Here is a 12,880-nt window from a genome sequence, read left to right on the forward strand (position 1 = left end):
TCCCAGCACTTTGGGAGGCTGAGGTAGGCAGGTTGCAAGGTCAGGGGTTCGAGACCAGCCTGGCCAACATAGTGAAACTCCATCTCTACTAAAAATACAAAAAATAAGTAGCCGAGTATGATGGTAGGCACCTGTAATCCCAGCTACTTTGGAGGCTGAGGCAGGAGAACCAGTTGAACCTGGGAGGCAGAGGTTGCAGTGAGCCAAGATGGTGCCACTGCACTCCAGCCCGGGCAACAGTGTGAGACTCCATCTCAAAAAGAAAAAGAAGAAAAGAAATAAAAAACACTAATAAAGGTATCAGTTTTGGTAATTTGTATGTTAATAGGAATTTATCCATTACATCTAGGTTATCTACATTACGAATGTATGTAATATCACTAAGCATGCTTAAATGGAATAAATTTTATTGATATTATGTGTTAGTGTACAATTGTTCACATATTCTCTTATAGTCTTCTTTATTTATATAGGTCAGTAGTGATGTTCCCGTTTTCATTTCTGATTTTAATAATTAGAGCCTTCTCTTTTTTCCTAGTCTAGTTAAAGGTTTGTAAATTTTATTGTTGCTTTCAAAAAACTAATTTTAGGCTTCATTGGTTCTATTGTTTTTCTATTCTCAATTTCTTTATTTACTCCCTTTATTCTACATATCTTTATTTTCTTCCTTCTTCTAGGTTTGGGTTTAGTTTGCTCTTCCTTTTCTTGGTTCCTTAAGGTGTGAAGTTAGATTACTGAATTGAGATCTTTCTTGTTTTTTAACACAAGCATTTAAAGCTATAAATTTCCCTCCATAAACTTTTTTGCTGTATCCCATAAGTTTTGGTTTGTTATATAATCACTGTCATTTATCCCATAGTATTTTCTAATTTCTCTTTTGATTTCTTCTTTGATCAACTGGTTGTTTAAGTGTGTGTTATTTAATTGCCACATATTTGTGAATTTTCCAGTTTTCCTTTTGTTATTGATTTCTAATTTCCATTGTGGTCAGAGAAGATACATTATATGATTTCAATAGTTTTAAATTTATTGAGACTTGTTTTTTGAACTAACATATGGTCTAATCTGGAGAACTGAGAAGAATGTGTATTCGAGAAGAATGTGTATTCGGGAAGAATGTGTATTCTGCTGTTGTTGGGTTGAGTGTTTTATATATGGCCATATTAGATCTAGCTTGTTTATAGTGTTCTTCAAGTTCTCTATTTTGTTATTGATCTTTGATCTAGTTCTATTTTTAAAAAAAATTTTTAATCATTGGAAGTGACTTATTGAAGTCTTCAAATATTATTGTTGAGCTGAAGTTGCCTATTTCTGTCTTCAATTCTGTCCATTTATGCTTGATATATTTTGGGGGTCTGATGTTAGGTGCATAAATGTTTATAATTGTTAGGTACATAAATGTTTATAACTGATGTTAGGTACATAAATGTTATAAAATGATGGCTTATGCCTGTAATCCCAACTACTCGGGAGGTTGAGATGAGAGGATTGTTTGAGGCCAAGAGTTCGAGACCAGCCTGGGTAACATAGCAAGACCCTGGTCTCTAAAAAAAATTTTTTTTAATTAGCGAAGTATGGTGGTGTGCACCTGTAGTCCCAGCTACCTGGGAAACTGAGGTGGGAGGATCACTTGAGTCCAGGAGTTTGAGGCTGCAGTGAGTTATGACTGTGCCACTGCACTCCAGCCTGGGCAAAAGAGCAACTCCCTGTCTCTAATTGTTTTAATGATACTGGGATAACTGGATATCTACACACGAAATCATAAAGTTGCACTATATCTCACACCAACAAATTAACTAAAAATGGATCAAAGCCCCACATATATGAGATAAAGCCATAAAACTCCTAGAAGGAAACATAAGAGTAAATATGCATGACCTTATATTGGGCAACTGTTTTTTAGATATGACACCAGAAGCACAAGCAACAAAAGGAAAAATAGATAAATTGGATGTCATCAAAATTAAAAAGTTTTGTGCATCAAAGGACACTATGAAGACAGCAAAACAACCCATACAAGGGGAGAACCATGCTTGTAAATCATAATTCTGATAAGGAGCTAACATCCAGAATATATAAAGAACTCTTACAAATCAACAACAAAAAGTCAACCCAATTTAAAAATAGGCAAAGTCCTGTACTAGACATTTCTCCAAGGAAGATATGCAAATGGCCAATACATGCAGGAAAATAAGCCCAATGTTGTTGGTCATTAAGGAAATGTAAATCCACAGCACAATGACATGCTATTGATATTTCACACCCACTAAGGTGGCTATAATTTAACACACACATACACCAACAAATAGAAGGTAGCAGATGTTGACAAGGACAAAGAGAAACTGGAAAGCTTGTACATTGCTAGTGAGAATATAAAATGGTACAAATGCTGTGAAAAACAGTCTGACAGGTCCTCAAAATGTAAACATGGAATTCCATACGACTCATCAGTTCCCACTCCAAAAGAGGTGTTCAAACAAAAACGTGTACAAGAATGTTTATAGGACCAGGCACGGTGGCTCACGCCTGTAATAACAGCACTTCGGGAGGCCGAGGTGGGAGGATCACTTGAGGTCAGGAGTTCAAGACCAGTCTGGCCAACATGGTGAAACCCCACCTCTACCAAAAATATAAAAAATTAGCCAGGTATGGTGGTACACACCTGTAATCCCAGCTACTTGGGAGGCTGAGGCAGGAGAATCGCTTGAACCCAGGAGGTGGAGGTGGCAGTGAGTTGAGATGGTGCCACTGCACTCCAGCCTGGGTGACAGAGGGAGACTCTGTCTCAAAAAAAAAAAAAAAAAAAAAAAAAAAAAGAATGTTTATAGAAGCACTATTCACAGTAGCCAAAAGTCGAAAAGAACCCAAAAGTCCATCAGCAGATGAACGGATAAATGAAATGTGGTGTCATTATGATGGAATATGATTCAGCCATAAAAAGGAATGGCATTCTGAAACATACCCCAACATGGGTGTACCTTGGAAACATGCTTAGTGAACGAAGCTAGACACAGAGACCACATATTCTATGACTCCATCTATATGAAATGTGCAGAACAGGCAAATCCATAGAGACAAGCAGAATAGTAGTGGTTGGAATAAAGCAGAATAGCAGTGGTTGCCAGGGGCTGGGCGTGGCTGCTTAATACTACGGGGTTTCCTTCTGCAGCGAAGATAGTTCTGGAACTAGGTAGGGGGGATGGTTGCACAACGCTGTGGCTGCACTAAATGTCACTGAATTGCACATTTTAAAATGGATAAAATGGTAAATTTTATGTTATGGTTGGTCACAGTTTAAATAAAATTACACCTGCCAAGGTTTTCTAAGAATGAAGCCCTGAGCACCGCAGTACTGGATACTATCAGCATTTTAAATCTTGTTTGCTCTTACAGGTGGGAGGTGTGTGTTTAAATCTGAGAAACTTTAGTTATTAATGAGATCAACTAGCTGTTCATCTCATTAATACTTATTGGAAATTTAAAATTTTTAATCTTGCATTCAATTCTTTTGTATCTTATCCTGTTTTAGTGGTAAGGACTTTAAAATTTTCACACTAATCTTCCATCTGTCATGGAGATTGCAAGTACTTTCTGGCCGTTCATATCTTCATTTGTATACCCAACGATTCCTTCGGGGCTGTGATGGGAATGTCACGGATGCTGAGCTAAGCTGAGGCACGTGGACCAGTCTCCAGTGCCCAACCAGGCCGGGTTTCCAGGGGACATACGTTGTAGGTGCTCTGGTCAAGGTTTATGCTTTCGTTCACATCTGACCCTCTAACATTCCCACTGGGCATTTTATACTTGGGTCTGCCAGGCTGATGGGCTTCCTTTCCCATTGTATTTTCACACTGTCATGGCAGCGGTACAGGTAGGGGCTGCTGGGTGCAGTGACTTTGTCTCTCATCTAGCCCTTCGGTGAGCGTGGCCTGGGACAGTCACTCTGATCCTAGGTGTATAATCATGTCACCTACAGATACCACAAATTCACACCACATTTCAATTTCTTGGCATGTGGCTTCGGCTAAGGTGCAAACATAGAGTAAGGCTCTTGTCTTCAGTAAAGCTCCCAGGCGTCTGGGCAGTGCGGCTGGCTGTGTCCCCATCGGACTCTTTTCTCATCCAGAAGAGGCTGGAAGGACATTGGGAGATGTTGGTAGTTCCTGGTCAGAACCAGCCTCAGGCTGTGCTGGGCTCAGGCCCTGGGACAGAGGAGCTTGCCTGTGATGGTCTCTGCCCCAGGGTCAGGGCCAGCCCTGCCCGATGACCTTCTGAGCATAGGACAGCTTTGCCAACCCCGAGTGTCCTCCACTCACCACACAACCCTCACTCCACACCTGCCTCTCCAAGGTGGAGGCGCCCCCCCAACCTCAGGCCCTGACCTGTATCCCCGCCCTCAGGACACCTGACCAGGGTTCCAGGGGACAGCAGTCCAGACCCAAAGGCCAGTCCCCAAGCCTTGTCCTCCTAATGACTTGACTGTCCAGAGGCCTTGCTGGAATGTTCTGTTTCCTTCTCAGGGGAGGAGAGGTCCTCCCTCTCCTCCTACCCTTGGCAGACATCAGGATCTCAGAAAATCCCAGAGCCCACCAGGAAGCACTGTCCTCAAGCACATTTTCCCAACACAGGCACCTCGTCCTGGCTCTCCCAATTGCAGCCACACCAGCCCACCCCATGAGGTCCCTGCAGACAGAGGCTGGGCATCCCCCGGGCCCCACGCCGGGCACAGTCACGGGACCTGCCAGGTGGAAGTCACCAGGTCAGCCCCAGAGAGGCCACACCTTTCCTCCTGGTGTTCCCGGGGACAGGCTCAGCCAGGGGCACCAGCCTGGTCCAGAACCAGCCGAGTGTTAGGAGCAGAGTGAGGACAAGTCATGGCAAGGGAAGCAGAAATAACGAGGGTCCTTCCGGCTCCAAACACCAACACGGAAGGGAAGGGCGTTGCTGAGTCTCCTGCTAGGAAAACACAGGCCCTGGGCATATAAAAGCCCCAGCAGCCGACAGGCTCAGACACTCACTCACTCACACACTCACTCACTCACTCACACCTCCCCCAGCTCACCTCCTCCCCACCCCAACATGGCCGCGTCCACCATGTCCGTCTGCTCCAGCACCTGCACTGACTCCTGGCAGGTGGACGACTGCCCAGAGAGCTGCTGCGAGCCCCCCTGCTGTGCCCCCAGCTGCTGTGCCCCGGCCCCCTGCTTGACCCTTGTCTGCACCCCAGTGAGCTGTGTGTCCAGCCCCTGCTGCCAGGTGGCCTGTGAGCCCAGCCCCTGCCAATCAGGCTGCACCAGCTCCTGCATGTCCTCGTGCTGCCAGCAGTCTAGCTGCCAGCCGGCTTGCTGCACCTCCTCCCCCTGCCAGCAGGCCTGCTGTGTGCCCGTCTGCTGCAAGCCTGTCTGCTGCAAGCCTGTGTGCTGTGTGCCCACCTGCTCTGGGGATTCCTCCTCATGCTGCCAGCAGTCTAGCTGCCAAACAGCTTGCTGCACCTCCTCCCCGTGTCAGCAGGCCTGCTGTGTGCCCGTCTGCTCCAAGCCTGTCTGCTGCAAGTCCCTCTGCTGTGTGCCTGTCTGCTCTGGGGCTTCCACTTCATGCTGCCAGCAGTCTAGCTGCCAGCCAGCTTGCTGCACCACCTCCTGCTGCAGACCCTCCTCCTCCGTGTCCCTCCTCTGTCGCCCTGTGTGCAGGCCTGCCTGCTGCGTGCCCGTCTCCTCCTGCTGTGTCCCTGCCTCCTCCTGCCAGACCAGCTGCTGCTACCCGGCCTCCTGCGTGTCCCTCCTCTGCCGCCCCACGTGCTCCCGCCCGGCCTGCTACAGCCTCTGCTCTGGCCAGAAGTCCAGCTGCTGACAGAGCTGAAAGTCATCCAGAGTCCCTTCCCACCTGGGGCTGACCTCCCAGCGGGCCCAGCTAGCTCCTCCCTCTCTGGCATTGACACCCTCAGAATATGGGGCAGGCTCTTTGTCTTAGGAACCAGGATGCTCCCCCAGTCTTTCCCAGATGCTGGCTGCATGGGGGACCCCAGCTGCTCCCCCAGAACCAAGTTCTGCAGAACTGACCCCAGCAGGCCTGGTTCCACCCTGGGCAGTGCCCCCTCTGAGTTCTAATAAAGCCACCTCTGTCTCCCACCAACCTCTGTCCTGTCTGTGGACCCCTGGGGGGCACAGGGTGAGGTGGGAAGTGATGCCACCCCTGACTGCAGGGAGAGTCCTGACCCCCAGCAGGCCTGGTTCCACCCCTCTGTCTCTGTCGACCTTTGATCCTGTCTGTGGACCCCGGAGGGGCATGGGATGAGGCAGGAAGCAATGTGCCTGGTGCTGGCCTCTGTGAACCCTGAAGGCCAGGCTCCCTTTTAGCCCCATGGGCCCCCAACCCCAGCATGTGACGCCCCAGCCCATCTTAGGGAAGCTGCCTCTGGAACCAAGGCCAGGAGTTTTGGGACAAAGTGGACCCTGGCAGCAGCTCTGGGCCCCTGAGCCACATTCACCCTCCCCAGCTCCATGGCTGCCCCCCAGGACTGGGGTAGCCCACCCGGGGCCTGGCTCCACCCAGCAGCCTCACCGGTCCTGTTACCCCTGGGGAGACCAGCTATGGACCACAGTGCCCATCCCTGCAGCCCTCGTCTCCTCCACAGTAAGACGTGGGACCACCCGTCCCCCAGGACTTGAGCCCAGCAGCCTGGAGTTCTTCATGGGGTTCTTGAATACCCATTGCTCAGGCATCGCTGGTGAGAGCACAGATGGGCAGGGACCATGGCACCCACTAACCAAGCCTGCGGCCCCCCTACCCCATGCGGCCTCGCCTAGAGATTCAGGGTCCTGGCTCCCTCCTGGTCCCGTGGTCCTGGACTCTGATCCCGAGGACCCTCTCCCCACACCCCCAGCCTCCCAACTCTCTCCCAAATAGCCCTTAGCTCTGCCTGCCACCCTCCGTCCCAGATGCCACGTTGGGCGAGTGGTACGAGCCGCCACACTCTTTCCACCGGGTTGCTGTGCGCATTCGAGAGACCAGGTCCGGCTCCAGAAAATGACCCTTGCATGTCAATGCCAGAGGCCTCCAGCCCCAGCACCGGGACCTCCCGGAGTCCCACCCGACAGAGTTCACTGTGCTCAGCACAGCCACCTCCCCCACTCGCCTCGAGGCAGACCCCCCAGGACAGACCACCCAGGACAGACCACCCAGGACAGACCCCCCAGGACAGACCACCCAGGACAGACCACCCAGGACAGACCGCCCAGGACAGACCCCCCAGGACAGACCGCCCAGGACAGACCCCCCAGGACAGACCCCCCAGGACAGACCACCCAGGACAGACCACCCAGGACAGACCACCCAGCAGCAGCCGTTCCCAGGGCTGGAGGCCAAACTGACACAACCTTGTCCACCTCCTTGGAAGCAAAGCCAGGTCCCCATGAAGGGACAGATGAGGGCCTCCAGGGACAGAGATGTTTGCTTCCTGCCCTGGTTCTCCGGGTAGCTGGCGGGGCCAAGACTTCATCCTAGGGCTCCAGGGCCATCCTGGGGAGGAGCTCCCCACACATGCGTGTCTGAGCCCCACCTCACTGTGCCCACTGATGGCCTCAGGTGAGAACAGAGAGCCAGGAGGGGGGCCCAGGGCTGGCTTTCTGACCTCCTCCACATTTGTCATTGTCCCCCACCTGTCCTTGTCCGAGGCACCAAAAGGACCCAGCCTGTCTGGCCATCCCCAGGGAGGACACCTCCTGGTGGGGGGTCTCAGCTCTGACCCCTGCTCTGGGTCCCCATTCGATGTTCTCCTGCCTCATCAGAGCTTCAACCCCCAGTGAAAGCACCTTGGAAAACAGATCCTCAAAATGTCACTCACTGTATGACCCTGTGACCCTGTCAGTCTAGTTCTAGGCATGTACCTCGGAGGAATGAAACAAACATCCACACACAGATTTTTTTTTTTTTTTTTTGAGACGGAGTCTGGCTCTGTCGCCCAGGCTGGAGTGCAGTGGCCAGATCTCAGCTCACTGCAAGCTCCGCCTCCCGGGTTTACGCCATTCTCCTGCCTCAGCCTCCCGAGTAGCTGGGACTACAGGCGCTGCCACCTCGCCCGGCTAGTTTTTTGTATTATTTTTAGTAGACACGGGGTTTCACCGTGTTAGCCAGGATGGTCTCGATCTCCTGACCTCATGATCCGCCCGCCTCGGCCTCCCAAAGTGCTGGGATTACAGGCTTGAGCCACCGCGCCTGGCCACACACAGATTTGTGTGCCCGTGTACACAGTACCACTGACAGTAGCCAAGAAGTAGAAAGAGCCCAAATGTCTATCAGAGGGTGAATGGACAAGCAAAACACAGCCCGTTCCCACGTGGAATATTATTCAGCCATGAAAACGGATCAAATACTGACGCAGGCTACAACATGCATGAGCCTTGAAAGCATGATGCTCAGCGAGAGGCCACATGTAGTGGGATTCTATTTGTATGAAGGACTCAGAACAGGCAAATCCACAGAGAAAGAAAGTAGATAAGTGGGTGACCAAGGCTAGGGGAGGGGCTCATGAGAGGAGACTGCTTACGGGTGTGGTTTTTGGAGTGGGAATGTTATAAAATTACATATTGGTGATGGCTGAGAAACCCTGGGAATTTACTAAAACCAATGGACTGTGCACCTGCAGTGGGTGAACTCCATGGCTTGTGAATTTTCTCTCAGTTAATGTGTTAAAAACAGCCTCAGCCCTCCGTTCGGGATGGCCACTGGCCAATGCCTCCACCTCCCGTTCATCCAAATAAAAATGAATGGTGCCAGAGCAGTGATAGAAAACGGAGGCATACTATCGACAGATCAGGTCAGTAAGGATTTTCTGGGAAAGGCAAGACAAAGAGATCAGGTTCTATTGACTTTAAATCCAACAGAAAGAAAGGCAGAAGGAGGACTCTGAAGACAAATGACTTTTCCCGGAGACCCTAGCAAAGGGACCATATATGAGGATGACTGTGGGCACTCAGTGGTCTTTAAACTGATGGGTCGAGTTCTGAAGGGGAGCCATTCCTTGCCCTGCAACCAGCAGGAGAACCAGGAAGGGTGGGGCTGGCCCAGGAGACTCCCAGCCTAGGTCCCAAGCTGGAGAAGAAGAGGCAACGCCCCAGGAAGCTCTGGATGCCAAGATAAACTGGAGCCCCCATGTCCAATCAGCGATGAACAAGGCCCCCCTCATCAGAGCCCCAGCATCAGCTCTGGGTGCAGAACGTGTGTATCTATGTGCAGAAAACCTTTCAGCAATGAAAGCCAAACAATCTCGACCCTCACTTAAAAATGTGAACAACAACTAAGGGTCCTCAGACATGTGAGGAAATCACAGCATGACAGAGAAGCAAAGTCGGAACAAATGATGATGCAGATGCGAGGAAACAAAGAAGCTGTCACTACATGGAACAAGAACAGGGTGCTACCAAAAAGGAGGAGGAAGAGGAGGAAGGAAAATACCCCAAGTTCCAGGAGACTGAAAGCGCGACACTCTAAACACACATGATACTCAATGATGGCCTGCGTAATAGACTCTGAAAGCAGAATTGCTGATACAGTGACCCCAGTTCAGGCAAGGATTGACCCAAACCCAATGCAGAAGGACAGAGATAAAGCCAAGAAGAGCCTGAGATCTGAGTGGGAAGAGCCTAGGAGACCCAGGGTCTGTGATCCTGGGGAGAAAATCCAAGAATGGAAGAAAATCATCAAACCCATATGGAAATAAAAGTTCCTTGAACTAAAGGAAGATGGGACCGAGGGGATGAACACAGCTGATGACAGTGTTGGGGGAGGGGTCTGGTGAAATGCATGAGGTACAAGAAGGAGGCAATAGTGCCAGGTTCTAGACAAAGGAAAGGCTTCACAAGAAGATCAAAGTTATGCAAATATGAGACCCATTGGTGGCCCAGCCTCTACCAAGGTAGAGGGAAGAAATTCTGCACGTAGACTCTGCTGTGGCAGGTGTCAGTGGGAAGGCTGTTCTTAAACAACAGGGATCTGGATCGTTTACCACCCACGATGCTTTCTGAAACTTTTACTAAGCAATCTCCAACAAGAAGAAACACGACCCCCTCTTTTCAAACGTCCACAAAAATCCACAGACGTCCATCAACGAAAATCTAAATAAAATAAAAATAAAGTCTAATAAAAATAAGCAGACATGAAAGATGGAAAAAGAAGTATGCTCACGGATTCAGAGATTTTCCTTTTTCAGTATAAGAAAATAGTATGGGTATATTTATCCTAAAATTTGGAAATATAAATGAAATGTACTGTGTTCTTAAAAATATAAATTACCTACACTGAGTAACAAAACAAAAAATTTAATACAATGATATCCAGGAAAATATGGAAGTGGTGTTGAAAAAGGTCATTCTTCAGAAGGCAGACTCAGATGTTTCAAAGGTGTATACCATCAGTCTTCAATATAAAGACTTTTCTGTGATACTTGAAATATTCCAGAGATCAGAAGAAGCCAGAGGTCCTCTGGATTCCTCTAGTACTACTGGTGACACCCTGACGCCAAAATCAGGAACAACAGTGAGAGAGAGAGGACTGTAGATCAATGTCATTTAAAAAAATAATGTAAGAGATTCTATGAGCCTACATAACAAACTAAGCCACTATGTATAGTCATTATGAGAAATAGCACAGAAGTTCCTAAAAAAATTAAAAATTGAACTACCATATGATGAGCAATCCCACTTCCGTGTATTTATACAAGATCTCAGATACCTGCACTGCCATGCTAACTGCAGCACTCTTCACAACAGCCAAGATATAGAAGCAACTTTAGTGCCCATCAACAGATGAGTGGATAAAGAAAATGTGGTGTATATGCACGATGGAGTACGACTCAGCCACAGAAAGGAGGGAGATCCTGTCATTTGTGGCAACATGGATGAACCTGCAGACACTATGCTAGGTGAAGTGACCCAGGCCACAGAAAGACAGATACTGCAGACGTCACTTATATGTGGAATCTAAAAAAGCCAAGTTCACCAAAGCAGAGAGTAGAGTGGGGGTTCGAGGGGCTGGGGGTGCAGGGAGTGGGGACATGCTGATGGCAGGATACAGCTTCCGCTGTGCAGGATGAGTCAGTTCCGGAAACCTCGTGTGCGGCACGAGGACAGTTGACTGTAACACAGAATGCAATGTAGTAACACTGAAATCTTCTGAGTCCATTTTAAATGTCTCATCACAAAATAAAGGTAACTATGTGGGGTGATGGACATATTAATTAGCTTGACCTTGGTAATCATCACACAATGTGTGATCAAGATGTCATGCTGTACACCTTGAATTTATATAATTCTTGTTTGTCAATTATATCTCAATAAAGCTGAGGAAAAAGGGATAATAAGCCATTATCAAGCAATGTTTATCTTAGATAGCTCAAGTTACAAAGGGTATCATTATACTCATAAAATAGAAGCAGAAAAGTCACTGGAACTCTCAGTAGATTAATACACACACACACACACACACACACACGAACAAACTCATTCCTTCCTTAAAAGCCTGAGGCAAAATTCACAATAAACTAAAGTAGGAAAACACTGCATGTGCGAGACCAAGGCTGTGCTACAAACTAGCAAACATTGGCTTAGTGTGGAGGGAGGCACTTCTGTTAACTTTGGAAACAAGACCAGCGGGCTGCTGTCATCGCATCTCCAGCGTTGTGCTGGGCAGCCAGCCACAACAAAAGGGAGTCAAATAAAACAAAAGACTACATTTTAGAAAAGAAGAATCCAAATGTGTGTCACTTGCAGAAGACCCAGCTGTGGGCCACCCTGCCCTGCAGACTCACGTACCCTCCTGGCACTTCCCTCCTCCAACCAGGGCCATTTAATCCCTGCCACTCAGCTCACTCAGATCGCCCAGAGTGTCTGCTTGATTTAAGAAATGGTTTGGGCCAGGCGTGGTGGCTCACGCCTGTAATCCCAGGCGTGATCACGAGGTCAGGAGATGGAGACCATCCTGGCTAACATGGCGAAACCCCGTCTCTACTAAAAATGCAAAAAGCCAGGCACGGTGGCTCAAGCCTGTAATCCCAGCACTTTGGGAGGCCGAGATGGGCGGATCACTAGGTCAGGAGATCGAGACCATCCTGGCTAACACGGTGAAACCCTGTCTCTACTAAAAAATACAAAAAACTAGCCAGGCGTGGTGGCGGGCGCCTGTAGTCCCAGCTACTTGGGAGGCTGAGGCAGGAGAATGGCTTGAACCCAGGAGGCAGAGCTGGCAGTGAGCTGAGATAACGCCACTGTACCCCAGCTAGGGTGACAGAGCAAGACTCTGTCTCAAAAAAAAAAAAAAAAAAAAAAGGTTTGATCATTTGACTGTGCACAGAAGCTGCCCTGCTGGCCCCCAGTGGAAAGTTCTATAATCCAAAAAGTCATGTCTCCAATGAGTGCAGGGCTCCAAACTTGCACCTCATGTTGTGGCTGACACAAAAAGACCACACGTGCACTGTGTGTGTCTGTAGTGCACCCACTAATACGATGTCACCCTAGACTTCCTGGCTTTCCTATCATCTCCTGAAAGCAGCACCAAGTCCTTCAGTCCCAGAAAGTGAATTAAGCACACAGTTCTCACACGTCCGTACTAATAATCACTGAAAGGATATTTAACAAGTTATTAAAAAAAAACAAAATTATTTAACAATAAAGAGAGGCTCAGTAGGGTCTTTCATATATTTGTAGAAAAGACAAACAGACAGAAACAGGTTAGGGAGTAAATTGGAGCAGGACACTAATGCACCGGAATAAAATAGTCTTTTATTCAGAAAGCTGAATGAACTGCCACCAATAGGTAACTTTATCTGATGTCCAATGAAACAAGGAAAAAACATTTAAAAACTCAAAATAACATCATCAGAGTGAAT

The 12,880-nt window shown here is 48.3% G+C and overlaps 2 protein-coding genes across 2 annotated transcripts in view; one reads left to right on the forward strand and one right to left on the reverse strand.

The window, feature by feature from the left end:
* The window catches only part of TSPEAR (thrombospondin type laminin G domain and EAR repeats), a 209,626-nt gene that overhangs the window by 132,194 nt on the left and 64,552 nt on the right, over positions 1–12,880 (reverse strand). The gene's annotated exons all lie outside the window — the stretch shown is intronic.
* Positions 5,080–5,850, forward strand: LOC119619323 (uncharacterized). Its single transcript, XM_073011107.1, has 2 exons — positions 5,080–5,400; positions 5,512–5,850. The coding sequence occupies exons 1-2, from the start codon at positions 5,080–5,082 to the stop codon at positions 5,848–5,850; spliced, it is 660 nt and encodes a 219-aa protein (XP_072867208.1).

The sequence above is a fragment of the Chlorocebus sabaeus genome, chromosome 2, assembly GCF_047675955.1.
Source record: "Chlorocebus sabaeus isolate Y175 chromosome 2, mChlSab1.0.hap1, whole genome shotgun sequence".
NCBI classification, from domain to species: Eukaryota; Metazoa; Chordata; class Mammalia; order Primates; family Cercopithecidae; genus Chlorocebus; species Chlorocebus sabaeus.